The sequence below is a fragment of the Sceloporus occidentalis genome, unplaced genomic scaffold, assembly GCF_023333645.1.
Source record: "Sceloporus occidentalis isolate IW3139 unplaced genomic scaffold, rSceOcc1.0.p SCAF_212, whole genome shotgun sequence".
Classification (NCBI taxonomy): domain Eukaryota; kingdom Metazoa; phylum Chordata; class Lepidosauria; order Squamata; family Phrynosomatidae; genus Sceloporus; species Sceloporus occidentalis.
Window position 1 is genome coordinate 678675 of NW_028317192.1, and position 26921 is coordinate 705595.

Sequence of the window (26921 nt, forward strand, 5' to 3'; positions counted from 1 at the left end):
TCTTTTTTGGGTTATATAATTAAATGTTTGCCCCCCATTTCTGGGAACAGACCCCCCGAGCGAGGCAAATAACCCTGGAACTCTCCCCTTAACCCTTCCTAATCCAGACTATGAATTATGTTTCAAAAGTAACTCTGTCTTTCGCTTTCAAATAATAAATTCTGAACCTGGCTGTCAAATGGGTTAAATTGTTCAAAAGTTCATTTATTATTATTATTTTTTTTAAGTATTTTAATTGACGGCGGCCTTTTTTTTTCTCATGACTTTTTTTTTTTATGAAAAATTGACTTACGGAGAAAATCAACCCCCCCGCTTTCTGTAATAAATCACGGAACGTATCTAACGTTTTTTTCTCTTTCTACCCCAGATCCGCTGAGATGTTCTGCTGCCTGGGTTTCCTCTTCACGCCTCTCCCCACTCCTCTCCTTGTCACCCTCTTCGCCGTTGGACTCTCGGCTTTTATCTATGTGCTGACGAAACCCAAGCCGGTTCTCCCCCCCATAGACCTCAATAAACAGTCCATCGGCACCCAGGTAATGTGAGCTACCGGCCAATCAGAAACGTCCTCTTGGTAACGGAAAAAAAAATGGTGGACGTGGCCACCCTGTGAGCTGCGTTTCATTAAATATTAATTCGTTAAGATTACTTAATTACTTCAAAATCAATTGTTTTAGAAACAAAAGGCTCCGTAGACAAAAGATTTCCTTCAACACCCTCAGCCGACATCTTAAACAAAGAGTCATGGAACTCGGGGCATCGTCTTAGTTGAGGTTCCACAGCTTGACCCCCAAAAAGCTCCATTAAATCTTCTTATTACGAAGTTAAATAACCTCGTTACAGCAACAGTGGGTGGGAACCCCACACATTTTTTACCCCGCATTTTTTTTTTGTACCACACCCTTGATTTGCCCCCCTATGTTCCCGAACGCAGGGCTGGGCTCGGAGATGCGCTTTGCTGAAAGACGACAACCTCATGTCTTATTACTATGACGACGCCAAAACCTTGTACGAAGTCTTTATGAGGGGGGTCCGGGTTTCAGGTATGTTGGTAATATTGGATATTACATGCATTGGTTACTGATATATTATATTTATTGATTATTGACATATTGTTATTAATATTATATGTATTCATTATTGATATTATTTGTATTGGTTAATGGTTATTTACATATTACACGTATTGGTTATTGATATTATTACACGTATTGGTTATTGATATTATTACACGTATTGGTTATTGATATCATAGACAGGATGATGTTGCATTAATGGGCATTAGGGGGTCCGCCATTATGTTTTAAGCACTTGTTTGAAAATGAAGTACTATGTAATAAACCTCGAATTTTGCATAAATGTGTTGATTTCTGGCAATATCTGCAGGAAACGGGAATTGTTTGGGGTTCAGGAAGCCGAACAAACCATACGAGTGGGTGACCTACAAAGAGGTGAGTTTCAAGCGGGCAATAAAGCAACTTGGAGCCAGGAATTACTAGCCGGGCAACGCGTTTCATGCAGATCCCTGGAATTTACTAAAACAAATCAATGTAATGAAAGTAATTATTCGCTGCTGCCATTAGTGAGTCCATAAAATACGATCTGTGCGATGACTATTAAAGGGTTAATATTTAATCATTTAGAAAGTAGCCAAGGTTTCCTGCTTTTTTTGGCAAAAAAATTTGGCTACTGCGACCGAGGAACTAGAATGGACGGGAACGGCAAAAAATCAAACTAACAAAATAAAAAATAGAACTTTGAGATGATGGACGTTCTCTGTGTGTTTCCAGGTGGCAGACAGGGCAGAATTATTTGGGTCCGGACTGGTCCATAAAGGCTGTAAACCCTCCCCCGACCAGTTCATTGGGGTCTTTTCTCAGAACCGACCAGAGGTAAGAGACCGGCCTTTATACCTTAAACTCACTTTAATGAAAGGTATTATTTTGATGTTTGTTGCCATCAACCATTCAAAAGTTTGGGGTCACTCGGCTGATTTCATGGAAAACAAGGAGATTTCTGTCTGTAACATAATTACAAAAAGGGTTTTCTATCCATCAATTAGCCGTTTAAACTTAAACTTGGATCAGCGAACACAACGTGCCATTGGTACACAGGAGTGATGGGAGTGATAAAGGGCCATTGGAACCCAGTAGTGATGGGAGTGATAAAGGGTCATTGGGACACAGGAGTGATGGGAGTGATAAAGGGTCATTGGAACCCAGGAGTGATGGGAGTGATAAAGGGCCATTGGAACACAGGAGTAATGGGAGTGATAAAGGGCCATTGGAAACCAGGAGTGATGGGAGTGATAAAGGACCATTGGAACACAGGAGTGATGGGAGTGATAAATGGCCATTGGAACCCAGTAGTAATGGAAGTGATAAAGGGTCATTGGGACACAGGAGTGATGGGAGTGATAAAGGGCCATTGGAACACAGGAGTGATGGGAGTGATAAATGGCCATTGGAACCCAGTAGTAATGGAAGTGATAAAGGGTCATTGGGACACAGGAGTGATGGGAGTGATAAAGGGCCATTGGAACACAGGAGTGATGGGAGTGATAAAGGGCCATTGGAACACAGGAGTGATGGGAGTGATAAAGGGCCTCTGTACACCTATGAAAAGATTCCATTAAAAATCATGGAATAAAACCCTTGGAATAAGGGTTCTGACCATGGAATTAACCCCTTGCTTGTTCTGTGCTGTGCAGGTAGTGATTGCGGAGCTGGGCTGTTATACGTACTCCATGGTTGTGGTTCCGCTGTACGATACGCTGGGAGCTGAAGCCATCGTGTTTATCGTTAACAGAGGTAAGAACACAAAACCTGATAATTAATTAATGTTTGGAACGTTTCTATTCTTTCTTTTTTTTTATCAAACTACATTGTTACTATTTTTAAAATTCTAGCAGCCTTTTAGATTTTGTAATAAAAAGCCAAGCACTAAAAATGACATATATATTAAAAAACGTATTAATAAAATGATGGATGAAATTATGTTACAATAAACACAATAAATAAATATCTTTGGTAACTTTATATATTTAAGTCTTGCCCGGGTCTCTTCCCTCCTTTCGCTGACCATGGACCCAGAGAGATAGAGCTTTAAACAGCCACTTAATGAGATTCTCTTTCTTTTTATTTTTACGAGTCGCCTACCGCACGGCTTAATTATTTTCTAACTAATGGATAAACTAAAATTTAAAAATTACATTTTTTAAATAAAATGTTAAAAAAAAATTCTGACGCAGACATTCAGTCTGTAATATCCATACATGGGGACTCAAGTCTTTTGCCCCAATCTCAGGGTAAAGGGGCAGATTCTGGGGGTCACACAGTCTGGAACAGACTCCTTTCTACCCCCCCCAATTGGTGCTCCCCCCAGTATGTTATGGTTGGTATCCCTGCTTGAACGCAGGTGACTCCATAAAGTGTATCTTTAAATAATGACAAGTCAAGGTTTCCACGAAGGCCAATGTTAGAGCCAAGAATCTTCACGACCTGGAGTTTCTCTGGAGTGTCTGAGCGAAACCTGGAGAGTTGGCAGGTATGGTGGCAGGTAACACGTCCACGTGGCAGATACCTGTATTAAGTCCGGTAGAACGCGGTAGGCCAAGTTTTCAGAGGGTCACCGCATTGCGCAGGAATAAATGTCTGTCCGTTGGCGTCCCTTTAAACGCGGCCGGTCCCCCCAGACCTGATACTAAACGTTGTCTTGCAGCCGAGCTGTCCGTCGTCGTCTGCGATAAATCAGACAAGGCTCGTATTCTTTTGGATAACTGCGAGAAACAGCTGACCCCCGTGCTAAAAAAAATCATCGTGATGGAGCCGTTTGAGAACGACGTGAAGGAGCGCGGAGCCAAGTGCGGCGTGGAGGTCCTGCTGATGAAGGATGTGGAGGTATTTCGCTGCTCGCATCAAATGTTACTTTCACAACGGGCCGTTCCTAATTTAAAGACAGAAATAATGGTCGGAAAAAGCGAATCCAAGCGACGATCGAAATATCCAGTGTCTGGGATGTGTAACGAAACATCAAACACGCCTGCGCCAACAAGAAATGGTATTAAAGCCATAAGCATACCTGCCAACAGTCCCGAATTTCCCGGCTTAAAAATACCGCCTAGTGGCCCCGCACCTTTATACCTTGTCCTCTTTATACCCCTTCCCTTTATTAACCTGCCCCCCTTTATACCTTGTCCTCTTTATACCCCGTCCCCTTTATTCTCCACCTCCTTTATACCCCGTCCCCTTTATTCTCCACCTCCTTTATACTCCGTCCCCTTTATTCTCCACCTCCTTTATACCCCGCCCGCTGTGTCTTTTGATCTATACATTTACAAGAAGCCCACCTGGTATGGACGGAATTAAGCTCTTTAAAGTGTTTTAAAGACAGGACCTAAAGACTCAGCATGACCTTGGGCGAGATCTACTGATCGGTTCCTATTAGACGGCGGTTAAGGTTTGCGATGAGTAACTTTCCGCTCTAAGATTTAAAATGTTTATCGAGGGGTTAATAAAAGATAAATGAGTGGACATTATGATCCCCAAGTCTCGGTAAGTGACCGAGCTGAGAGTCCAGGCGTGATCTGATCCGCTTTCTCCCGCAGGACCTGGGCAAAGAGAACTTCAGAAAGGCCGTGGTGAGTTATCATTCTTTGCGATGTTCCATAAAACGAATCAAGTGCCAAAGGTGATTTATTGTTGCCTTCTGCGGCCATAGTAACATAGTAACATAGTAACATAGTTCATAAGGTTGAAAAAAGACCAAAGTCCATCAAGTTCAACCTATATACATATTGTGTCCCTACTGTGTTGATCCAGAGGAAGGCAAAAAAACCCTTATGAAGCAGATGCCAATTGCCCCATACCAGGGGGAAAATTCCTTCCCGACTCCAAATATGGCAATTAGAATAAATCCCTGGATCAACGTTCTGTCCCTATTAATCTAATATCCATAACTTGTAATATTATTGCTTTCAAGAAACACGTCCAGGCTCCTTTTGAACTCTTTTATTGAGTTTACCATTACCACCTCCTCTGGCAGAGAGTTCCATAATCTCACCGCTCTTACTGTAAAGAACCCCCGTCTGTGCTGGTGTAGAAACCTTCTTTCCTCCAGCCGTAGAGGATGTCCCCTTGTTATAGATACAGTCCTGGGTATAAATAGGTCCTGGGAGTGATCTCTGTACTGTCCCCTTATATATTTATACATAGTTATTAAATCCCCCCTAAGATGTCTTTTTTCCAAACTAAATAACCCTAATTCTGATAATCTTTCTGGGTACTGTAGTCCTCCCATTCCCCTTATTACTCTGGTTGCCCGTCTTTGAACCCTCTCCAGCTCCACTATATCTTTCTTGTACACTGGTGCCCAGTACTGTACACAGTATTCCATGTGTGGTCTGACTAGTGACTTGTACAGGGGTAGAATTATTTCCTTGTCGTGGGCATCTATGCCCCTTTTGATGCACCCCATGAAGAGGTTAATTAAATGCAATCCTGAAAGAAGACACCTTTTTTTCCCACAATAATTTCACTAAATGCTTTTTGTAGCGTTGTTTTCTTTAAATACAAAACTTTTTTTATACATTCATTTCTTTTTTTTTTTTTTACTTCAGCCTCCTAAACCGGAAGATTTGTGTGTCGTGTGTTTCACCAGTGGGACCACAGGTACGATTAACCCCTTCCAGACAACGCGGGTATCCTGGGCGCCATTGGAACAAAGATCTGACTTAAAAACTTGGTGTTTTTTAAACTAAAATAATGGCCATGCTGTGTTTTGCGCTGTCCCCGTACCTCCCTGACGGATACAGCTGTAGTATAGCAGATAAAGCATCTTTAAAGCCTCTGGCGTGGAGATCTGGAGGTCTTCCTAGTGGGAGGGCAAATGGGCAAATCCGAGAAACCATGGAGAAATGAATCATTTAGGAATGATGTCACAACATAAAATGCCCAGAGATATAATGAATAGTTTTATGGGTGTGTTTTGGGGCAATAACAGGAATTTTAGGTAATTGTGCCCTATTGAAAGCTGCTGTCATTTGGAAAGATATCAACACATTTCTATAATAATAAACATATTTATATACCGGTAATAATAAACATATCTATATAATAATAAACACATTTATATAATAATAAACATATTTATATACTGGTAATAATAAACATATCTATATATTAATAAACATATTTATATAATAATAAATATATTTATATAATAATAAACATATTTATATACCGGTAATAATAAACATATCTATATAATAATAAACACATTTATATAATAATAAACATATTTATATACCGGTAATAATAAACATATCTATATAATAATAAACACATTTCTATAATAATAAACATATTTATATACCGGTAATAATAAACATATCTATATAATAATAAACATATTTATATAATAATAAACATATTTATATACTGGTAATAATAAACATATCTATATAATAATAAACACATTTATATAATAATAAACATATCTATATAATAATAAACACATTTATATAATAATAAACATATCTATATAATAATAAACATATCTATATAATAATAATAAACATACTTATATAATAATACACAAAAACATATCTATATAATAATAAACACATTTATATAATAATAAACATATCTATATAATAATAAACATACTTATATAATAATAAACATATCTATATAATAATAAACATACTTATATAACAATAAACATATCTATATAATAATAAACATACTTATATTATAATAATAATATCAATAATAATATATATATATAACTGCTAAATAGAAAGAAACCATTGTAACAGCGCTACAGACTCTGTTGGTGCTATAAGAATGTAATGTGTGATAAATCTATACATGCCAAATATTCTGGGCGAAAGTAAAGGAAGGATGGGGAAGAAAAGATGGGGGGCGGACGGTTCCTCCAAGAGAGAACCATTTAGGTCAAGGCGTTGGCTTCTTGTGATTTAGGAAGCAGTGAGAATGGGAGATACTGTATCTTCCGGGTTAATGTATCGATATCCGGCGCTCTTATCTCTATTAAGAGAGATCTTCTATCCTGCCCCTCTCAGGTGACCCTAAAGGAGCCATGCTGACCCACGAAAACGTTGTGTCGGATGCAGCCAGTTTCCTTAAAAACACAGAGGTGAGATACGCTGCGAGCCTCGGGCTACACAGTGAGAGGAGAACATTACAAACCGCGAGAAATGCTAGGACATGAGGTCATGGTCTACAACTAGAGGATCAGAGCTAAGATGTAATGTTAGGGAGCTTTACTTTAGTATGGGAATGGTAGATAAGTGGAACAGCCTCCCAGCAGAAGTGGTAGAGGGTAATACAGTAAGGGTATTAAACATGCATGGGATAGACATACGGCTCCTGAATCTAAGACGAGACCAACAATCTGAAATAAGTCATTTAATAACGATTACATATAGAAACTCTCTATGATGCAAAAAGCAGAAATGTAGTCAAGATAACCAAATAAATGCTAAAATCACGTGATTTAGTTTTTTTGAGTTTTGAGGGCATCTTCTGTTTTCAGGAACAGAGACAGGGAATGAATATAAATACAACATCGTAGCATGAAATAAAGTAATAAAACCTTTAGAAAAGCTGCCCGCAGGGTTAGAGGGGGTCCCGTGCGACACACCGTATCCATGACGACTGTTTTTCTCTTTTTTCGGGTTCAGAGTACCTTTGCGCCCCAGACCTCGGATATCACGATCTCCTACCTGCCGATGGCGCACATGTTTGAGCGAGTGGTCCAGGTACGTTGGCTGGCGGGTTATGCAATGGGTGTTCGGGGGTCTTCACCAGCTGTGCTACCCCCAAAAGGATAGAGCCCCCAAAGCTTTGGGAAGCACTTATAATGGACTGTAGCCCAGTTTCCTCTCCCAGTAAGGCATCAGGTCCAGTTGCAGTTCCAGGTTCCCGTTGTGCCGTTACAGCTGCCCAGTGTCACCACTCCATGCAGTGCCTACTACCCGCAGCTCACTGAAGAAGCCCATAAAGGCCAAAACGTATGTCTGGGGTTCTTGGTTCCGAGAGCTTCCTACCTGAGCCTATGTTACAGCTAAATGTATACCATGAAGGGTTAGCGAGAACATGGAGGACGACTATGGTGCAACTATGGGCTCCCAAGAGACAGATTTATGGGGATTTCTAAGGTCTTGAACCCGTGTCTGATGGGCAGCGGTCTGTTTGTCTGCTAGAGGGACTGACAGTTTGTGTCTCTTTACAGACAATTGTATTCTGTTCCGGAGCGAAGGTTGGCTTCTTCCAAGGAGACGTGCGGCTACTGACAGACGACATGAAAACACTGAGGCCGACAGTGTTCCCGACGGTGCCGAGGCTGCTGAACCGAATTTATGACAAGGTAGGTCCTCCCCGATGAAGACTTACTCGCTATATGGAGTTATTTACTGGGGTTCTATTTGGAACTGAGTTTGGGGGCGAAAAGCATAAGTCATGAAAAAGACTGAAAAATAACAGACGAGGCCCAAATAACAGAATAAAACTGATATTAAGTAAATGACGTTCAATAACCAGGGACAGAATTAGACATCTCTATTGGACTGACTTACGAGAGTGACACATGAGACATCCAATTTGGCCAGTACATTTAAAAAAAATTTATATTACAAAAGAATATTACATTTTTAAAAGACAAATTGTGTAGATTTCTAGCAGGAAATAAGAGATCCTTTAATGGCCGCAGACACAATGTATCCGTAAATAACATCGATGTAAATCGTTATTCAGATACAAAGTGGGGCGCAGACGCCGTTCAAGAAACGCCTCTTGGAATTTGCAGTGGCGCAGAAGTTTTCGGAAGTCAAACAGGGAATTATCCGGAACGACAGCGTCTGGGACAAGCTGATATTTAAGAAGGTCCAGGTGAGATATGCGGTTATCGTCCCTGCTGTGGACGGTTCCCTGAGCACCGACCCATCACAAATCCCCTAAACAGAACTCAGAGGATCTTTATCAAGCAAGCAGACATTTTGGCTGCGATAGCCACGCCCACTGCCTCTGACCGCCCGCAGCCGCGGCAGGAAGTAGAATTATTCCGTCTAACGTGGCACCGAGAGAACAGAAAATCGTAGAATGATCAGGTTTTTACGGTTCCAAAAGTTCCAGCTGCTTTTTGGAGTTCTGTTAAATGTTTTTCACAAAAATACTTTTCTGGAAAATGAAAATTTTTAATTCAGGATCCCAAGTTTGAGGTCAGTTAATAACGGGAATTAAAATACGGGAGGCATCTGCAATGTGTAGGAAAATGCCTGAGAAATGCCTGAGTTTGTAACAGGGAATCTGGAATGCTGTCCAAGGTGACCTAGAACATCCATGTCGTATGTTCTAGGTCGCCTTGGTTCCTAGAACGTGCAGGTACACAACTAAGACGTCTTATTTCTACCCCTAGGACACGATGGGCGGACGAGTCCGGATTATGGTGACAGCCGCGGCTCCCATTTCAGAAAATGTTCTGTCCTTCCTCAGGTCTGCCCTGGGATGTCAGGTACGCCCCCCCCCCCAGACGGAACATCGCGCTCTGTCACATTTATTATGGAATATTTATAATTATAAATATTATTTACTATTATTATTATTATTATGATTATTATTATTATTATTATTATTGTTATTTATTATTATTTCCACAAATATTGAGTTTCTAAAGAAATTATTAAAATAAATTTTTCCCCCGAAACAGATTTTTGAAGCATATGGTCAGACAGAATGCGGCGCTGGCTGCACATTTTCAACTCCAGGAGACTGGACGGCAGGTAACGCAACAGGATCCGGGATTTATTTATTTACTGAGCAGATGTGGGTGGTGGATGACTAGAATGGCCTCCCAGCAGAAGTGGTAGAGGGTAACACAGCGAGGGTATTAAACATGCATGGGATAGACATACGGCTCCTGAATCTAAGACGAGACCAACGAGGTTTGAGTCGTTACAGCAGGAGAAACGGGCGACTAGCCGGGGGCCGGACGGGTTTATGTCTAAGTAACCCATGAATACGTTTCTCCCTGATTGTGCTTTTCTAGGTCACGTTGGGGCGCCGTTGCCGTGTAATGTTGTGAAATTAGTAGATGTGGTAGATATGAATTACTTTGCGTCTAACGGAGAAGGAGAGGTAGGTGAAGAGCATTTAGAGCGTGACGTATAGATCGATACCTCGGCGGGAAACAAAAGTATGGCTTTGTCTCTTCAAGGTTTGTATCAAGGGACCCAACGTGTTCAAAGGATACCTGAAAGATCCAGAGAAGACAGCCGAGGCCTTGGATGAAGACGGGTGGCTTCACACCGGGGATATCGGAAAATGGCTGCCAGTAAGTTCTAGCAGAAGGAGACCCCCTGAGAGGGTCGTAGATAAACAGAACAGCCTCTCAGCAGAAGTGGTAGAGGGTAATACAATGAGGGCTATAAAAAAACACGTAAAAATATTAAAAGATGCCCAATTTTTCTTTGTCCTCATGGTCGCACTCCTTGCAATCACAGATACACTCAGTTTTGACATATTTTTAGGAAAGAAATGCATTTATTTGTAAATCTCCCCCAACTTTCCACCTGGTTAAAAAAAATGCTCTAAAAAGAGGGGGGAAAAAAACGCATGCGAAGGAAACTTGGAAGTCATTCCCGTAACGGGAATACGAGAGAGCGCAGAGCTCACAAGTCTTTAATTAATAAGCCGCGAACCTGGCACCCAGCGGAGGCCGCGCAGGGATTAGGATCCTCCGAAGGCCAATTTAGTGCAAGCAGGTAAATCTCAGAGTAACACCTGCTGGGCAGGTAATTGAGGCCGAGGACCCGGGGTCTGCTTTCCTAATCAGAGAAAATGAAGCCAATCACGTGGCCTTAATTAATTCAAACAGGCGGTCTCGCTTCACGGCCTCGTTAAAGAGAATAATTGGGACTCGTGGAGACCTCGCAGACTCTCCGGGTCGATGGGCATTTCTTATTGATCCGTCGTCGATGAGCTGCGTTCGATACGCGGTGAGATCAGGCAGGGTCTAGAACCCGAGAGGATGATGAGCATTAAGGTTCAGGCAGGGTCTAGAAACCGAGAGGATGATGAGCATTAAGGTTCAGGCAGGGTCTAGAACCCGGGAGGATGGTGAGCATTAAGGTTCAGGCAGGGTCTAGAACCCGAGAAGATGGTGAGCATTACGGTTCAGGCAGGGTCTAGGACCCGAGAGGATGATGAGCATTAAGGTTCAGGCAGGGTCTAGAACCCGAGAGGATGATGAGCATTAAGGTTCAGGCAGGGTCTAGAAACCGAGAGGATGATGAGCATTAAGGTTCAGGCAGGGTCTAGAACCCGGGAGGATGGTGAGCATTAAGGTTCAGGCAGGGTCTAGAACCCAAGAAGATGGTGAGCATTACGGTTCAGGCAGGGTCTAGGACCCGAGTAAATGATGAGCATTAAGGTTCAGGCAGGGTCTAGAACCCGAGAGGATGGTGAGCATTAAGGTTCAGGCAGGGTCTAGAACCCAAGAGGATGGTGAGCATTAAGGTTCAGGCAGGGTCTAGAACCCGAGAGGATGGTGAGCATTAAGGTTCAGGCAGGGTCTAGAACCCGAGAAGATGGTGAGCATTACAGTTCAGGCAGGGTCTAGGACCCGAGTAAATGATGAGCATTAAGGTTCAGGCAGGGTCTAGAACCCGAGAGGATGGTGAGCATTAAGGTTCAGGCAGGGTCTAGAACCCGAGAGGATGGTGAGCATTAAGGTTCAGGCAGGGTCTAGAACCCGAGTGGATGGTGAGCATTAAGGTTCAGGCAGGGTCTAGAACCCGGGACAGTCTCTATTTTGCCTTCCTATCTCACTGGCCCGCCGAGCTCTACCTCTAACAGACTTTTCGGGGACAGAAGTAGAATTCTGAGGGTCAGCGAGGTCCCAATTTCATTCTTCGGCGTCTGAGAATGCATACTGAGCATGTGCAGGGTTCTGCACATGCACAGTAGCTCTGACAGTTTGAGTGACATGCTACCTCCTAAGCTCCACCCCCTGTTGGATGGTACGCAACTACGTCCTCTGAGGCCGACTAGCATCCCGGCATGATCATTTTATATTTGGGTGCCTGCGCTGGGCTGAGCTATCCCATAATTGTGGCCCGTTTCCAGCCCTTGAGGACAGGTCCGGTTAGGAGGGAGATCTCTACCACTTCAGCTGGGAAGCTGTTCCACTTATCTATCAACGGATCGCTACAAATCACACACTGATTTTCATCTTTTTTTTTTTTTACAGAACGGAACCCTGAAAATAATCGACAGGAAGAAGAACATTTTTAAGCTGGCGCAGGGAGAATACATCGCTCCGGAAAAAATAGAGAATGTGTACGTGCGAAGCGGGCCCGTGGCTCAGGTGTTTGTTCACGGAGACAGTTTGAGGGTAAGAACCAGACGCCTATTAAAGAGACTTACCCACACGTAATGTGACAGTTCTCAGCTACAACTCCCAGCAACCACAGCAGCTCCGCTCCACGGGCCTGGTAACATCGTTACTGTAATTACTGAGAATCGTTACAAAAACAGCTTCAAAAAACTGTCATTCTGTCATTTCTATTTCAAAAACTATAGTTTTCCTGCATGGACATCTCTGCTGGATTTATGTTTTTTCCTTTGTCTACTAGACCAACAGACTTGAGTCCTCATCACATTGTCTTGGTGGTAACCAATAGAATGGCTCAGTCTTAATCACACAACCAGACATTCTGACTGATAAAATGTAGGAACTGACTTCATTAGCATCGCCATAAAGCATCAGCCCAGTGCGGTGTTTGAGCCGGGAAAGTCACCCAAAATATCACATGACTGACAGCAACGGCGGCTCCAGGTCTGCAGATAAAGGGAGTTTATTGGAGCAAAATGACATAAAACTAGGTTTTTGTCACCGACCGAAATTAGTGTATACAGTGCTGGGGGGGGGTACACTGTATACAGCCCTGGGGGTTATACTGTATACAGCACTGGGGTAATCTAGGGATGGCACTGAATACAGTTTGGGGGGGTTCTCTGCAGTTACATGTAATCTGTGAAACAATCTTAAAAAAATAGGAGGTTGCTGTGAACAAAGAAATGAAAACGAATGTTCCGGCTGCCCATTGCCGGGATGGTTGGCGGGATTGTTGGCGGGATGGTTGGCGGGATTGTTGGCGGGATTGTTGCCGGGATGGTTGCCGGGATTGTTGCCGGGATTGTTGGCGGGATTGTTGCGGGGATTGTTGCCGGGATGGTTGCCGGGATTGTTGCCGGTTGCATGATACGCATCCGGGCTCTCCCTGCGAAGGGCTCTTCTCGTTGGACGCATTAAGGAGATTTTGGCACGTTTCTGTTTCTTAGGCTTGTCTCGTCGGGGTGGTGATTCCTGATCCTGAGGTTCTGCCCGATTTCGCAGCGAAACTCGACATAAAAGGATCCTACGAAGAACTCTGTAAAAGTGCGGTGAGTATCGTGAGCTCTGCAAGGAACGGCACTGATTACGGAGAGCGGCACTGATTTGTTTGGCTTCAGATTTTTCGGGTCTGTTAGAGATGCAAGTCCACTGATACAAAAAGCAGCACACGATGTAAACGGGGCCACAGCGTAATCATTAATGTGGACACCACCATTAAAAGGTTTGGGGTCACTCAGCTGTTTTCATGGAAAACCATGGAGACAGGACATAGGAATTAGTGTATAACGTAACGTGTGCGCCGTAGCTCCGTTACCTTTATGAGTAAAAGGGGTTAAAGTTTGTGTTTATTCCTTCTCAGGTTGTAAAGAAAGCCATACTGGACGATATGACTAAAGTGGGGAAACAAGCCGGGCTTAAGTCATTTGAACAGGTATGTGTTTGGTTACTGTTACGGGGTAAACATCCAGCGCATGCGCAACTAAAGATGCATGTTTGTCTCTTTTAAATAAAAAAAAAAAAAAAAAAATTATATGTTTCTAAAAATGTGACTTAATATGGGGGGGGGGGAAGTAATATTACATGACTGCATCATCATCCCCCCTCGCTGGCCGGTTCAAAACAGTTTAGAAAGTGCCCTTCCGACCTGGAGCAATAAAGTCATTTTATATTAAACCTTTTTATTGTATTATTTCGCTTCCTCCAGGTTAAAGATATCTACGTTCATTCCGAAATGCTGACCGTCGAAAACGGCTTCCTGACACCGACGCTAAAAGCCAAGAGAGCAGAAGTCGCCAAACACTTCCGACCCCACATCGAAGAATTATACACCAGCCTGGGGGAATAAAGAGCGATCCGCGCTGCCCCGCGCCGGGGCCAATCCCGCTGCAACAAAAAGGGGACGTTTATACAAAACAATACGCAGCAAAGCAACGGCTGCAATTATTTCTTCATCCATTAAAGCATCGCCGGCTTCACGCAATAAACGGATACGACGACGACGACGAGCCGCTTCAATCCGGACAGAGGGGGATTTAATTCTTCTTTTGGCCAAACACATAATGTGTTTTTTTTGTACATTGTACATGTAACTAGAATTATAATAAAAATATTACAATTTATTAGGCAAATGTCCCATTTTAGTATATTGTAAACCACTGTAACTTAACCCATAATGCCCAGACACCCTGTGTGTACAGAGCTGGCTCGCAGATTCAACTATACATTATACAGGGGCCGGCTCGCAGATTTAACTATACATTATACAGGGGCCGGCTCACTGATTTATTTATACATTATACAGGGGGCCGGTCACCGATTTATCTATACATTATACAGGGGCCGGCTCACCGATTTATCTATACATTATACAGGGGCCGGCCACTGATTTATCTATACATTATACAGGGGCCGGCTCACCGATTTATCTATACATTATACAGGGGCCGGCCACTGATTTATCTATACATTATACAGGGGCCGGCTCACTGATTTATCTATACATTATACAGGGGGCCGGTCACCGATTTATCTATACATTATACAGGGGCCAGCTCACCGATTTATCTATACATTATACAGGCCAGCCCTTGTGTTCAGGGTCCTTCTTAATGCACAATGAAGAAAGAAAGATGAAACTAAAACTGAGTAGTATATTCCGGAAGCGCATAGATCAATGTATATACCACGTTCTCATGCAATAAATGCACATTTGTTTGAGTCTTTTATTACCAACTGACAGAGACTTAACACCTGTAAAAAAATAACAAACGAGAAAGACATCGAAGTCCATAAAAAATCCAGTCTATGGGGGAAAAGAAAGCGTACATTTAGGGCAAATACAAAACAATTAACATAAGATTTTGGTACTTTAACCTTTTCAGAGCTGGAATAGCCATTGCACGTGCAGCTCGGCCGCTAAGCGCCTTTAACATTGTAATGTATCTTTTGGCATAAAAATCACCGAGGGGTAGAATACGGTCAGAGAGAGGAATCAGTGGTGTAATTGAAGGGGCTGCGATCATCAATAAACGACAGAAGGTTACAGAAACGTAAAGATTATAACTCTATAATTGCACAGTCGGCACTGAGATTTGCAGAGAAGCCGAGGATATAAATGTACATCTCTTCGTGTAAAGATGTGCTTGCGATTTCACGAGCCCCACATACAGACACAATTGTATACAGTTTGAGAAGGGAGAACACACACCTATACAGTATTCAGTAGCTCTATAGGACAGGGCTTCTCAAAATGAACAAAGAATGTATAGATACCAGAGATCAAACCCATTCCTGCAACTGCCTTCCTCCCGCGCATCTGCTCTTTACTTTGGTTGGAATGAACTGATTTTTGGCATTTTGACACACACTTACAATGCCTTTCAAAAGTTTGGGGTCACATACATATATCCTTGCTTTTGAAAGAAAAGCAGATTTTCCCCATTAAAAACATGAAATCCAGCACAGACGAGGTTAATGCTGTAAATGCCTATTGTAGCTGGAAACGGGTTCCAATGGCCCTTTATCACTCCCATCACTCCTGGGTTCCAATGGCCCTTTATCACTCCCATCACTCCTGTTTCCCAATGGCCCTTTATCACTCCCATCACTCCTGTGTTCCAATGGCCCTTTATCACTCCCATCACTCCTGTTTCCCAATGGCCCTTTATCACTCCCATCACTCCTGTGTTCCAATGGCACGTTGTTTCCGCTAATTCGAGTTTACGTTTAAAAGGCTAACTGATGGTTAGAAAACCCTTTTGCGGTTATGTTACACGGTTAGCTGTTTCGATGGAAAACAAGGACATTTTTTTCAGTTACACCAAACTTTTGAACAGAAGTGCTCATTTGTAAAAAGCCGTCCCGGACGCAGATCACATCATTCACTCGTTGGTCGAGAACAGATTAATTAGAATGGAGCAGATACATCAATAAAAAAAAAAAAAAAAAAAGTAAAACAAAAGGAGGCGCCACAGAGTGGGAGAAACCCACAGGAATTTCCACGGTCCAGATTTTCACCTCCTATTGATCATTTTTCCGGATGCAGCGTTAACGACCTGGTAAGTGCATAATATAACAGTTCATAAGGATTGGTTCACCTGGTGTCATTTTGGTATTAAAATAAAAAAAAATAAAAAAACATCTGGCTTTTCACATCTTTAATCCAACTTTCCAGTTAAAGAGAAAAACATGGTGGGAAAAAAAAAAAATAGTAAAATAATTCCGCTTATGACATCTCTGTCCACAAAACACTCCAGAGAGGAAAAGGTTTAATCTGGCCCGATGCTCTTCGTATACATTAATACGTCTATGATCATTAATCTGGTGCGACAGGACACGGGATTACCGCCTCGGTACCTAAGGTTGGGTATAAAGAGCCGTTTTAGTGCAAAACCTGCGCGAGTGCATCTGAAACGGATTAAAAATGTAGTCCGCGTGGACAGTTGCATAAAGCTGGATCACCAAAAAGAAACACACTTTGCTGGTTTAGAAATTTGAAGGCCTAATGAAGATTGCACCTTAGGCTCTACGTCCTTGACGAGCTGGGATAGTCCTGACACTTGAGACTACGTGAACTGAACCGGAAACCTTACACAGGAGAGGTAGGCTGTAATTACTCTTCTCTCAATGATCAATCTAGATTTGCAGCGATGGAAAAGTCCTGGTGAAAATGTCCATAGTGGTTTGATAACACTCGAAGGCTTTGGGCGCAGGGGAAAGCGGTCTTCTAAAAAGGTTATCTAGATTTCTTTTCATCGTCGGACTGGTCGGAGCCGGTATCGGAGACGTATTTGACCATGCAGCGCCTGGGGAACCAGCCTCTAGTCCTCAATCCATCTAGAAAAGAAGAAAAGTGAGGGGGTAACATCAGAGCACGACTACAGAACACACAATAGCTACCGAAGTTACAAATACACACGACTGTCCAAATGTTTGGGATCACTGAGCCGTTTTCATGGGGGGGGGGGGGAGGGACATTTCTGGCTGTAACATAATTACAAAAGGGTTTCTAACCATCAATTATCCTTTTAAACTTAAACTTGGATCAGCGAACACAACGTGCCATTGGAACACAGGAGTGATGGGAGTGATAAAGGGCCATTGGAACACAGGAGTGATGGGAGTGATAAAGGGCCATACACAGGAGTGATGGGAGTGATAAAGGGCCATTGGAACCCAGGAGTGATGGGAGTGATAAGCATTTACCCCATCTGCGCTTGATTTCTGATCCATTTCATGTTATTTTATTAGACAAAATCGGAGGAGATTTCTAAGTGACCTCAAACTTTACCTGCGTTACACTGAGCATGATCTGTAAGGTATAAGAAATATTTGCCATCCAGTGGTTTCATTCAGAAATGGCAGCATTGTTAAACCAGCTCTTACATCAGAATGAATTCCAGAGACAGATACTGTTCGAGGGGTCTGATACCACAATTGATGAAGACCCCCATGACATGCTCTGTCAAATCACGATCTTCTCAACACTGTTAGGTTCCGGAATATTCATGATAATCCAAACTTCAAAATGTTTTGGACTACAGGTATTTTTTTTTTAAGCCTTGATCTATGAGAATGTTTTATGGTGTAATGCGTTTTCTTATAAATTCAAAAATACAGCAGTTAATGAAAAAAGTATGCACATCTTACCTTCTGGGGGATCACCCTCAAAAATCTTGTCTCCGTACATCCAGTGTCTGTGAAATTAAAAAAAGAAGTACACAGAAATGAAACAAGACCCTAAGAGAAAATCAGAAAACGGCACTTAAAAAACATAATTAACAAATTAAAGTGAGCAATCAGGTAAAACAAACAGGTTATAATTTAAATCTAGATAGTTTTTTATGTATTCATTTATTTTTAGTGTTTTCTTCTCACAGGTCCGTTGATACACAAGAGATACATACTTCATGCCTCTTGTTGCCAAGACAAGATCCCCCTTTTGGAGCTTCATCCGTGGTTCTTCTGTGCAGGGGGTGCTGAAGAAAGTGCGTAGGCCTTTGGTAAGGGGGCAGCAGGCGCCGCTATAATCTTCCACCGCGCGATAGCGCACCTAAAATAAGAGCAGCAGGTCACAAAACATCCTGCATCAATACCCCCTTCGGAGCGGAAAGGGGCTACTTAATGATGAAACGAAACACAACAAGGATCCAGGACCCTTGGGGACACGAGCTTACATGGGGACTTCAGGGATCAAGAGAAATTATAACCATCTTTTAAATGAATTCAGGTTTTAATTAAACCGACTTGGTATTTTTTGTTTTCTCAAAGGTTAGTTTAAGGCTTATGATGTTGGGGGTACGTTCTGTACGGTACTCACACTGCGCACGCGCTTGTCTGCCTTCTGCTTCAGCTGCTCGACCTGTTAAACAGAGGAAACTCAAGAGTGAATTTTGATTCCCCCGCAGCGATCGGTACAAAAGGAATACGCAGACGTTACACACAATAAACAAGTAAAAACCGTCCCCTTCATTACAAATGCCAGATATATTTCCACAGAACTGCAACAAGAATCCGGATAAGTCTCAGGCAAGTTTTCTCCGCTCATGGAATATTCCTCACTCCAACAGTCAATAGCAATAACCGGCTGCCTCTTTGACATATTTACTAAACAGGAGGTTTGCAGGACAGCTAAACACTCCATCTATCCAGCTTCCCCTGCTGTGCTGATCCTGCGTAATTAAATCTCTGAACCTGCGTCGTATAATGTATAGTTACCATATCACTGATTTAACCATACATTAGACAGTACTGGGGTGAGCCCTTCATTATGCGCAGTGATGTCGGGTAGTTGATTTCCAAACACAGAAAGTATTAAAACAAGGCATGAACATCACATTAAAGAATGTATTTTGTAATTAGGCTGAATCTACTAGAAGGAGCTCACCGTCAAAGCGTATCGGTGGCACCCTTCCCTTATCGGCCACTCTATGCCGTCTCCCTGAGGGGCGTCCGCGGATGTGAACACCTGACGGAAATTCTTCCACTTGCTTCCCAAATCATATGGAAAAATAAAGGTCTCTCCGGTCTGGTAATACTGGATGCGGTCTTTGGCCTGTCGGGAAAAGAACAACAGATAAAAGAATATGTATCTCTTCACAGCTCAGAGGTACACGTTAGACTAGAAAAGAGGAAAAATATTAACTTACTTAATGATATGAATGAACCCACACAGCAGAACTGTCTGGACTATAAAAATAACGCCTGTACAAGCTGATGTCTATGGATACATAAGAATTTAAAGCAAGAATAGTAAGGGCCGCAGTCTGCCCCTTGTATGGTTATAATCTCTTCAGTGGAATGAAGGAAGGTCTCGCCAAATGCAGCAAGAGCAACCACTAGTCGAGATAAGCAGATCTTAGGGGCCACACTATTGATTTACACTTTATATAGCGAGTAAAGACAGAGAAGCAAAGCAAGACAGATTCTATAAACCGATACTGCCGACATCAATAATTACTATTACATCACCCCGGCCCCAATGCATCATAAGCCACGTAATGAAAAGCCAGTCTCTTGATGTTTGGGAAGCAGGCATCGGCGCATCGTTGTTCCGGATTCAGAGCTTGTTAACAGATAAGCTTTGAAGGTTTATCCCACGGCGTATAAAAATGTTTAACACAACATACGGCTCTCACCTTCTCTTCTATCCACGATTCAATGGAGGTTTTATTCCGCAGAATGACTTTCATCTTCAACACATAAGAAAGGACACGTTAGCCGGGCGCACGGCGAGCAGAGGTGCAATGCAGTACTGTTTAGTTTTATCTTGCGCTAGTGTTGCTGTTATTATTAGGCGTCAGTCCCATACAATGCACTAGTCATGTGTTATACATACAGGTGGGATTCAGTGTTGTGGGGGCACACTTGCTGTTCACAGCGGGAGACATTCTTTTATGTACCATTTAAGCAGAAGAAAGAAAAAACACTTGCTACGTAATAAAGGCATCGATTGCCAGCAGAGTGAACCATAAAACAGCTTCCTTCAATTAAAGCTGATGGGGCTTTCACGAGGCCGCTACTTGAAAACATGGAGTTTCTGTAATACGATATGTTTGTCTGCTTTGTTAAGATCCGTATTGGCTGTTTAAGCGCAGAACTTTTTATTAAAGGGAAACAACAGCTCTCCTTCAGAACATTCAAATAAGTGTGTATAAAATCCACATATTTGGGCAGGTCTTAGATGGGGTCTTTCACCCCTCCTAACATTAATAGTACAAAACGGAGGTCGATTATCTGTATATGGACAGCAAGCTTGTGTCTGGTCGTGGATAAACATTCTGTGTAATAGCAGCCTGCCTTAGAAAACAGGGAGAGATTGTGAAACTACTCCCAGAAGCCACGGCCGCGCGTCGAAATGTTTCCTTACGTTAAATGCCTATGGCAAGAACTATGGACGATGCTCCCAGATAACATGGAAAGGACTCTGCCTGTTGTGAAAATAAAACCCTTAATGGGACAGTCTGAGCAAAAGAAACAGAGAGTGAAGAGAAGAACAAAAGGAAAAGAAATAAGATGGAGAGAGAGAGACAAAGAACCTGTGACTCAAAGAGGGAGAGAAAAAGACAGCATGTGGTAGATAAGTGGAGCCACCTCCCAGCAAAAGCGATAGAGGCTAAAGCAGCGAGGTTCTTTAAACCTGCATGGGATATGCATACAGCTTCCGAAGCCAAGATGAGACCAAACACTGACTAGAAGGGCTGAATGGTTCTTATCTAAGGCTGCTAAAAGGCTCAAATTGTCCGTCTTTTTTTTTTTTTTAGAGGGTTTTTTGATCCATACATTATATTGTTCCTTTTTATTTAAAAATCCCCACCTACCTGAATGCAAAACAGCATTCCTACAGCGATGGTGGTTCCCAGAGCCAACCCCAGAGCAAACAATGACACAGCAAATGCAGCGATGCCGAAGGGTACGATGGGCGCCGGGTCTCTCCGTGACATGCTCATGTCAATCTTTACTGAATTCCACCCAAACGAGATCTGCAGGGAAAAAGGAACAAACCAAACCAAATGTTTTAAGTAGATGTTTTCCTTTGGACATGCATATCATACTGATGGAAGCCTTTACTTTCATACAGGAATAAAAAATGGTTGACATTTGCTGCCAGATTTGAATCTGATGGAGGATTATAGGCGTTGTAGTACACAGAAGCTAGATCGTCTAACATTGTCTTTCCCGCTTTCCATAATAATAAGATGATTGGAAACCATGGCACATTAATCTATGAACTACGACTCCATACTCTGTCCTTCTGTAATGTTATATGTGAGCCGCACCATAATACCCTATATTGGAAAAGGGTGATATGGACATTAAAGCATGGGCAGCAAATAAGGGCCATCGTGTTCATGTCAGAGGTGAAAAATACAACCATATTTCACTAAAAGATACGATCAAGTGAAAGCGACAAAGTCATGTGGATTTGCCACTATTGCTTACTCTGTGATACAGCTGGGTGTAGATCGTCATGACAAAGATGTAAGAAGCATGGATACAACCAAGAGGGGCCAGGAGCAAAAATAAGGTGAAGGAAGAATGATTCCGGTGTCCACAGCAGTTATTAATCCATGGGCAATGGTGATCCATCTTCAACACACATCTGGTACAAAAACACGGCATTAGTTAATCAATCGCAACAAAGAAACACCACACTTTGCTCGATCAAATAATAAATAAATAAAAAAGACCCCCCCCCCGTAATCCTTACAGTGTTGCAAGACAAGTAGTTACCATGCAGTACTTACCCCTCTGGCACCCAAAGAGTTAACTAAACACACAAATGAATACCTGTTGCACTTTCGGCAGTGGTGAGAACGCGGAGCTTTGTACGATTCGCACACTTTGCAGTACTGGAGGTACATACAGTCCTGAGATTTCTGCTGAACACAAACGAAACACGTTTCATAAAAATCTCGATAAGGACTAAAGCGATTCATTGCTACAACCCATCATTTTGCAGATCTATATGCTAAATAAACCTATGTACAGATTACAATTGATGAGTATTCACTGGATCAGCTATCTTTACTCCCTGTTCTCAGAATCTGCAGGATTATTCCTTCCCATTACGTTATTTTCCCCTTATTGTTAAGTCGCAGATGGACTCAGATAGCCTCTGTAAGGGTGGCAGGGGAGCCACAAGCTCAGCCTCCCCAAGGTGAAAAGCCACTATTAAACTAAATATTTTCAAAATACATTGATTGACAAATAGAAAGCACAAGGCAGTTTTAAGACGGACTCCGTTATAGTATCTGTTAAAAAACGGCATAACCCTTTCAGTGCCAGAGTACTTAAAGGCATTAAAGGTCTGCTTAACACACTAGCGCTGAAACGGTTTCAAAACCTCGTTAAATCTGTATCATCAATCAAAAACGATCACTCATTACAGGTAACTCCTTAATGAAATGAGAAGATGTAATACCCCCACCAGGCTAGATGACTTACCGGTTTCCACCCAAGAGGAACCAATCCGGGTCCGATAAACATTGCATTGAAGTAATTGTAAAGAATCATAACTGTCCAATTAATGAGCGCCAGAAAGTTCAGGCTGCCCCCGGGCATGTCCAGCGGCCAGTACCATAGGATGGAGTCCAAGACGGCCACAATGGAGCAGATTATAATAACCCCCAGGGCAATGATGGGGCCCCAGTGGCAGAGTCTCTTCAACTCCCGAATGTTTTCAAAATGAACAAAAGACCCGAAGACCCCCATGTTTCCTGAGACAGCGCGGTTTGGTTGGAACGGCTGGGGCTGCTTTCTGGGAGAGTCACCGTGCGGACTACCTTCCATACTTTCCAGAACGTGGGCTCCACTTGCAACTCATAATTTACAGGCGCCGCCGCTGCTCGTCCAAACTGGATCCCGTCTGACTCAACCTGCAAAATAAATTACATAGAAAACCCATTATGTGAAGTATTTGTACTATCGTGTAATCACAAGGTAGATGAAAAGAGCTAAAGAGCATCTGACTTAAAATGCGGTAAATATGTTCGCCAAGAAAACATTTAATTACATAGAACCTGCCGGCAGATTGGCCCCATTCGGCCCCCATCTAGTCTGTCTGTTTCTCCTGCTGTAAAGCCTCAAACCTTAATCAGTCGTTGGTCTCGTCTTAGATTCAGGAGCCGTATGTCTATCCCATGCATGTTTAAATCCCCTCACTGTATTACCCTCTACCACTTCCGCTGGAAAGCTGTTCCACTTATCTACCAGCCAAGCACTTTTACAAGTGGCTGTGTGCAAAATGAATCTCACTTCACCAAGTATGCAGCAACAAACAGGTGGATTCTGGTGCATTACAGCAAAAAAGGGCCTCCTCTGCTTTAAAAGACTGGATTTATTGAAGATATTAAAGTAGCGAGGTAAAGCGAGGTTTTAGTAATAACCCCGGCCTGATTAAATAACAACCAGTTTTCTGTTTTTTTTCTGCTGTGTATGAGAGCTGGAGCAGAGTACTCGGGGGGCTTCCATAGGATGATGGACAGTTTGCCATCATGACACTTTACCGAAACCCTCATATCTGTGTCTTGTATACCACGTCCATCCAGGAGCCGCATTAAAGTTGGTTATTATTTGCGTTGCTATTTTAGAAATGTAAACCTATATGGCACGTAAAGCACTCGGATGAAAGCCCCAATTCGTTAATCTTATAACAAAAACCTGCAATTTAACATCACAACATCCATTCACTATAACAAAAAAAACAACTACTGCCGACTTACGTGAAACAAAGGGGTCCAAAGTATAACAGGAGAGGTGGGAGACGCTATTACACGGCACAGCCCAAACTTTTGTGGAGCGTTCAGCTCTCCTACAAACTCATTATTTAGTGAATCGACCCCAAAGACCTTGCAGTAAAGTTGGTAAAGTACAGAATGGGATAACTGAATATGAACCCGGCGTGCGGCTCAGTAGCCTCTTTATCCTCTTCCAATCACCGTTTACAGTCAATACATCTCAGCTAAACAGACACCTTGAGTCATCCAATGAAAACACACATAAAAGCCAGGAATTAACCCCACCTGTGCCTGCAGCATACTGCCAAATGACACGAAGGGATAGCCGGGTGCGTCGCGTTTTACTAGGCATAACAACATGGGAGGAATTAAAGGCATTTGAGTAAAAGCAGGATTAGATTTGGAGGGGCTGACCTAGTGGGGTAAATAAAGGAAGCCATGCTCTTCTACACAAAGTGTACCCTGTGGTACCCCAGTCACACCCACAGCCCAGAAGTCTTACCCCAGTGGTCAGAACCCAGTCACATCTCACCATACCCCAGGAGCCACAATGTAGTTGCACCTTGCCACACCTCATTAGCTGCCTCTGACTGTACCCCAGGGGGTCACATAAGCCTTAAACTAAAGGTCAGACCCCTTCCGCAACCCGTGGTTCTCTAGGGGTTACACTCCAGACCCCAGTTGACCATGCCACTGCAGGGGTCACACGCTTCCGCTTACCCCAAGAGTCAGACTGCAGTCACTCCCAGGCAGGGGTCAGGATCCAGTGGCCTCCCTAGTGGTCACACACCAGTTGGACCCTCCATATCACGGGCAGTTGATCCTGCCCCTCACCCCAGAAGAGTCAAACCCCGTTACTCGCAGCCATGTCCCCCCGCTGTCACACACATACTAGTCACGCCCCACTAGCCCTCAGGCTAACCCCACCGTAACCCGGCGCCACAGACACAAAGGTCCGAGTCAAGAGACCCGCAGAAAATTCCTGTAACTTCACGCCGGGCCCCAGCCGTCATCTGCATGGACTTCCCCGTCACCCGCACCAGGATCCCAGGTCACAATCACATCTTACCTTCCCCTTCCATTCAACCTCACAGAACGCCACATTTCCGGGTTGTGTCTCCTGTAATAAGTCCGTGCAGAAACAGCGACTTAGCGCTTCCGGCCCATTCGCATGACGTCACAGCCCCACAATGCCCTGAAATAACCCTTTACCCCTCATCAAGGAGATTTTACCCTCTGCGAGCCCCCAAATATCCACAATCAGAAATACTGCACATTGATGCCCCCGTATGTTGTTATTCGGGCAGAGGGGGTGACTGGGTCAAATGGTGGTGCCCTAGGGTGGCGTCCGAGCCTCCTATAGGTGCGCTGTTGCTATGTGAGTTCTGGTTGCCAAGGGCGCCCGGGAGCGCTTTGAAGAGCGGACAGGCGGAAGTGGTTGGATAGGAGACTTCCGGTTGTCACTTTGCTGTGTCGGTGAATCATGTCTTCCGAGTTCGAGGGTTACGAGCAGGATTTCGGGGTGATCACGGCGGAGATCACTGGCAGGATCGGCAAGATCCCGAAACTAGTTGGAGGTACATGAGTGGGGAGGGGGGGACTGGCGGGTACACGACCGGGGCAAAGGGGTGACATGAGGGGCAGGATACAGAGGGAGGGTTACTGAGAGATATAGGAACTACTTTGAGGATGGGAGGGGATACTGGGAGGTGAGGGGTTAGGAGAGGAAGGGGATACTGGGAGGTGAGGGGTTAGGAGAGGAGGGGGGTACTGGGAGTTGAGGGGTTAGGAGAGGAGGGGGGTACTGGGAGTTGAGGGGTTAGGAGAGGAGGGGGTACTGGGAGTTGAGGGGTTAGGAGAGGAAGGGGGTACTGGGAGTTGAGGGGTTAGGAGAGGAAGGGGGTACTGGGAGTTGAGGGGTTAGGAGAGGAAGGGGGTACTGGGAGGTGAGGGGTTAGGAGAGGAGGGGGACACTGGGAGGTGAGGGGTTAGGAGAGGAGGGGGGATTAAGGAGAGAAAGGGGTTGGAAAATCAGATGACATTTAGTTGATTGATGCTTGTTTTATGCGTTTAAATCTGGGGGCAAGGGCAACTTAGTGTTGAAACCCGCTGTCAGAGCAGCAGGGGTATCAGAGACCCCTCAAAGTCTGTCTAACCCCTGAACCAATTGGGTCCAAAATGATTTATTATCGTATGTCAGCCTGCATTTTACCCTTAAGAATATCCATTCAGCACTATGTAGTAACGTCTGTCTCCATAGCCAGCATCAGCTGCAAATTAAAAGGGTATTAAAGTCTCGAGCCGTCATCTCTGAGATGCTGATCCTTGAGGCTGCGCCTGACTCTGCCGGGTCACCGCTCCACCTGAGACAGGCAGAATGTTATAAACAGATTTTATTCCAGAAATTGGCACAAGTTTGGACCTCACAGGACCCAGTAAATCAGGGATTTATCAGGCGGGTTGTAGAGTTAAAGTGACAGAATGCGATAAACAAAGCCTGAAAATGTCTACTAAAAGTCAAGATGCTGTCTATTCCGTATTTCCTCCCCAGTGCAACTCACAAATAATGCTCTCCCTTCTAGAACTTGTTGTGGAGCTTTACATTCTCCATACAGATACTGGATTCTGAAACCCTGACTTAGGGGGTATTTAAGCGAGTCTTGCCCATCTGTGCTCTCTAGATCTGAAATAGACAACATACTCGCACTCCAGGAAGAAGTCTGGTGGGATACGCAGCCCCCCAAAACAAGTTCAAGATGCTCAAAACAC

The 26921-nt window shown here is 43.5% G+C and overlaps 3 protein-coding genes across 9 annotated transcripts in view; 2 read left to right on the plus strand and 1 right to left on the minus strand.

Moving 5' to 3' along the window:
• The first annotated feature begins 377 nt into the window (after window positions 1-377).
• Window positions 378-14260, plus strand: LOC149277521 (long-chain-fatty-acid--CoA ligase 5-like). Its single transcript, XM_089502820.1, has 20 exons — window positions 378-533; window positions 932-1040; window positions 1384-1448; window positions 1788-1889; window positions 2708-2807; window positions 3718-3896; window positions 4604-4636; window positions 5615-5666; window positions 7082-7155; window positions 7703-7780; window positions 8254-8388; window positions 8775-8909; window positions 9436-9531; window positions 9727-9799; window positions 10066-10154; window positions 10234-10350; window positions 12268-12411; window positions 13362-13463; window positions 13775-13846; window positions 14120-14260. The coding sequence occupies exons 1-20, from the start codon at window positions 378-380 to the stop codon at window positions 14258-14260; spliced, it is 2052 nt and encodes a 683-aa protein (XP_089358946.1).
• Window positions 14261-17149: 2889 nt separating this feature from the next.
• Window positions 17150-23127, minus strand: LOC149277522 (palmitoyltransferase ZDHHC6-like). Of its 6 annotated transcripts, none has more exons than XM_089502784.1 (10): window positions 22861-23127; window positions 22204-22283; window positions 21856-22015; window positions 21234-21395; window positions 20052-20105; window positions 19301-19468; window positions 18734-18775; window positions 18321-18466; window positions 18081-18110; window positions 17150-17264 (listed from the first exon to the last, which is right to left on the minus strand). In XM_089502784.1, the coding sequence occupies exons 1-10, from the start codon at window positions 23125-23127 to the stop codon at window positions 17150-17152; spliced, it is 1224 nt and encodes a 407-aa protein (XP_089358910.1). The 6 variants fall into 6 exon arrangements, with proteins under 6 accessions (XP_089358910.1, XP_089358906.1, XP_089358908.1 ...); XM_089502780.1 differs by having other exon boundaries at window positions 22204-22295; XM_089502782.1 differs by having other exon boundaries at window positions 17150-17250; window positions 18079-18110; window positions 22204-22295.
• Window positions 23128-25635: 2508 nt separating this feature from the next.
• LOC149277523 (vesicle transport through interaction with t-SNAREs homolog 1A-like) overlaps window positions 25636-26921 on the plus strand; it is a 114404-nt gene continuing 113118 nt past the window's right edge. For both annotated transcript variants that reach the window (XM_089502777.1, XM_089502778.1), the window contains exon 1: window positions 25636-25729. In XM_089502777.1, coding sequence (XP_089358903.1) covers window positions 25636-25729 — 94 coding nt within the window. The remainder of the gene's footprint in view (window positions 25730-26921) is intronic.